Here is a 3,347-nt window from a genome sequence, read left to right as displayed (position 1 = left end):
CCGAATTGAGATAAAGATTCACACAGAAAAGGGTCAATACTCTTGGGAGCAGGTGATACTGAAAACACTGAAGCAGCTACAACTGCACATGCTAGAAATGGTCATAGCTATTCTGATCAATTCTTTAGGATTTGGAAGGGAGAGTGGTTGGATACATCATATAAATATTATAGACAACCAACCTTTAACTCCATCACTAACAATTGATCCAACACTTGCTATTCTCAATGGCTATTTCAGATGTTGCTCTCAGTTTCATTGCATTGATTGCTCTTTCATCCCAAATGTGTGTAGCTCACCCCGGTTTCTTCGGTTGGGGCAGCCCTTTCGCTGGAGGTCTGTTTCCCGAGTTTTATCAGTTTTCATGCCCTCAAGCCAATGACATTGTCATGTCAGTCCTAAGGCAGGCTATCGAAGAGGAGCCCCGGACGGCTGCCTCATTGCTCAGGCTTCACTTCCATGATTGCTTCGTGCAGGTTTTCTACTTCACTTAACACTTCATCTATGTGACATTGTAGTGATTTACAAATGCTTATTGAAAACCAGTCAAAATGCTGCATATCCTTGCAGCTTATGACGGAGGGTTAGGAGGGTCTTTTGGAAATCAAGAAAATTGCTGACGGATATTTCCGTCTGTAATTCAGAATCTGACAGTGATTTGATATCATTGATGGAATCTGGACGGAAATATCCGTCGCTGATGCTTAGTTCATAAAAAATCTGTTATTTTTAGCAAACTTTTGTCTATTGACCCCTGAATATTTGGTTCTGGTTCCGGCACTGCTTGCAGGGTTGTGATGCATCGGTGTTGTTGGACGATAGTTCAACGATAGTGAGCGAAAAGAAGTCCAGACCAAACAAGAATTCTCTTAGAGGATTTGAAGTGATTGATGAGATAAAGGCCAAGTTGGAAGAAGCATGCCCGGAAACTGTGTCTTGTGCTGATATTCTTGCCTTGGCTGCTCGTGGCTCAACTATACTGGTAAGCAAAACGACCTCAAGTTCTGAAATGTGTTAAACTTTAACTAGTTGTTGCTAACATTAATGTGGTAAAAAACACAGAGCGGCGGACCCAATTGGAAGCTTCCACTTGGAAGAAGAGACTCAAAAACTGCGAGTCTGAGTGGCTCAAACACCCAAATTCCAGCACCTAACTCCACCATCCAAAACCTCATAACACTTTTCAAGCGCCAAGGCCTTAATGAAGTTGACCTTGTTGCACTCTCAGGCAAGCCTACACTTTTACTCAATAACTAGTACATATATTGTAGGCAAAAAGCATCCTGAGGTCCCTGATCTTTCATTATTTGGTGCATTAAGCCCTCGATCTTTTATTTAGACACATTAAGCCACTAAGCTTTTATCATTTGGTGCATTAAGCCCTCGATCTTTCATTTAGACACATTGAGCCCTTGATCTTTCATATATGGGTGTATTAGGCCCTTCCGTAAATCAATTAATATATAGGTTTATTAAGGGAATGTTTGGTTAGGTTTATATAACTGCAGCGTTTCACATTTTCTCTGGACACTGCAATATTTTGGAGCTTTTCACGAAAAGCTCTTTTAATGAACAGTTGTTTGTAGTTACTTGTTATTGATAAAATTACCCTTCTTATTTCCACAAAATGTGCTTCAATTTTAACATTATTTTTATTTTTAGAACATAATTATCGAAAAACAAGGTTTTATTGTGTTCAATAAATTTTTTATTTTTTATTTAAATTATTTTTATTAATTTGTATAATATATTTTTTATTTTAGAATTTGTTATTTTTAGAACATCATTTGTTGTCACACCAAACATGCCCTTAATAAACCTATATATTAATTGATTTATGAAAGGACCTAATACACCCATATATGAAAGATCAAGGGCTGAATGTGTCTAAATGAAAGATCGATGGCTTAATGCACCAAATGGTGAAAGATCATGGGCTCAATGTGTCTAAATAAAAGATCGAGGGCTTAATGCACTAAACAATGAAAGATCAGGGGCCTCAGAATGCTTTTTGCCTATATTGTATTCCTTATAAGAGGGATAATGTCCAAATTTACCTAAAACGTTTTTAGAAAAGTGCATTTAGTCCTCAAAATCTCCAAAATTATCAAAACACTCCAAATTTGATGCATTTAATTGAATAATGCAGGAGGGCATACAATAGGGGTAGCAAGATGTGTGACCTTCAAGCAAAGACTGTACAACCAAAATGGAAATAACCAACCAGATGAGTCTCTGGAGAAAACATACTACTTAGGATTGAAGACAGTATGTCCAAAAGCAGGTGGTGATAATAACATATCTCCTTTAGATTTTGGGTCTCCAGTGAAATTCGACAACGCCTATTTCAAGCTGATTTTGTGGGGCAAAGGGTTACTTAGTTCAGATGAAGTTCTATTGACAGGGAAGGTTGACAAGACTATGGAATTGGTTAAGAGGTTTGCTGAGGATGAGACACTGTTTTTTGACCAATTTGCTAAGTCCATGGTTAACATGGGGAATGTTAATCCTCTTACTGGTTTTAATGGCCAAGTTAGGAAGAATTGTCGCCGTGTTAATTCTATTTAATTCATGAATAAAAATGTTGTTAGGTTTGTTTTCTTGTATCCATCTCATTGTGTGTTAACGTATCTGATTTTAGTGAATCCATTATCCATTTATGATGCTTTGTAGCAAATTGGGCATCTTTTTGCCAAACAATTTACTTCTTTGTAATGCCACTTGCTTTCCATTTGAAGTTTGGCAAATAAGAATTTTACAGATTCATTCACAAGTTCAACACATAAAAAGTATTAAATCGGTGAAAACACATAAATATTTACTTTGTTAAAAATAAAGTAAGCATATAAAGCAACTAAGTTTAATTATTTACCTATTATCTATGCACTATATAACAAGTTCAATAATAATTTAAAATTTTGAGATATTATTCGTTATTTGTTGGGTATGGTCTAACTATCAAGTTAACTTTTTCGGATGCTTGTTGACATGTGTTACACTTTGATGCAAAAGTTAATGACCAATTATAATAAGGAAAGTGGAATATCATTATATAAAGGGAGTGAAAGTAGATACTATTCATTTATAGACGGTTATAAGTGTGAAAGTATTGTTCTGCTCCTAGATTGGGGGACGGTGAGGTAGTTTCCATTATGTTGGGCTTGATGGACTTCTTTATGAGTAGGGTTTGTCATAATGGGATGTGATTCAGAAAATAAAGCGGCCTTTATTTAGATTAAGTCTGAAACATATGTCCCCCTTTTATCTTCCGATCTAAACATCGATGTAAAAGAGCAATTAATGAACTATGTCTATATTCCCAAGGCTTACTTGTTGTCTATCGAGGA

The 3,347-nt window shown here is 36.2% G+C and overlaps 1 protein-coding gene across 1 annotated transcript; it reads left to right on the top strand.

Annotated features, from left to right (window-relative positions):
- The first annotated feature begins 220 nt into the window (after positions 1-220).
- LOC136200863 (peroxidase 9) lies at positions 221-2,677 on the top strand. Its single transcript, XM_065991349.1, has 4 exons — positions 221-476; positions 791-982; positions 1,063-1,228; positions 2,150-2,677. Exons 1-4 carry the CDS (start codon positions 228-230, stop codon positions 2,566-2,568), a joined length of 1,026 nt encoding a protein of 341 aa, XP_065847421.1. The 5' UTR covers positions 221-227; the 3' UTR covers positions 2,569-2,677.
- Positions 2,678-3,347: the final 670 nt, after the last annotated feature.

The sequence above is a fragment of the Euphorbia lathyris genome, chromosome 7 (genome assembly GCF_963576675.1).
Source record: "Euphorbia lathyris chromosome 7, ddEupLath1.1, whole genome shotgun sequence".
In the NCBI taxonomy this organism is placed as follows: Eukaryota; Viridiplantae; Streptophyta; class Magnoliopsida; order Malpighiales; family Euphorbiaceae; genus Euphorbia; species Euphorbia lathyris.
Note: the sequence above shows the minus strand (reverse complement) of the source record. Positions and strands in the feature narration are given on the sequence as shown.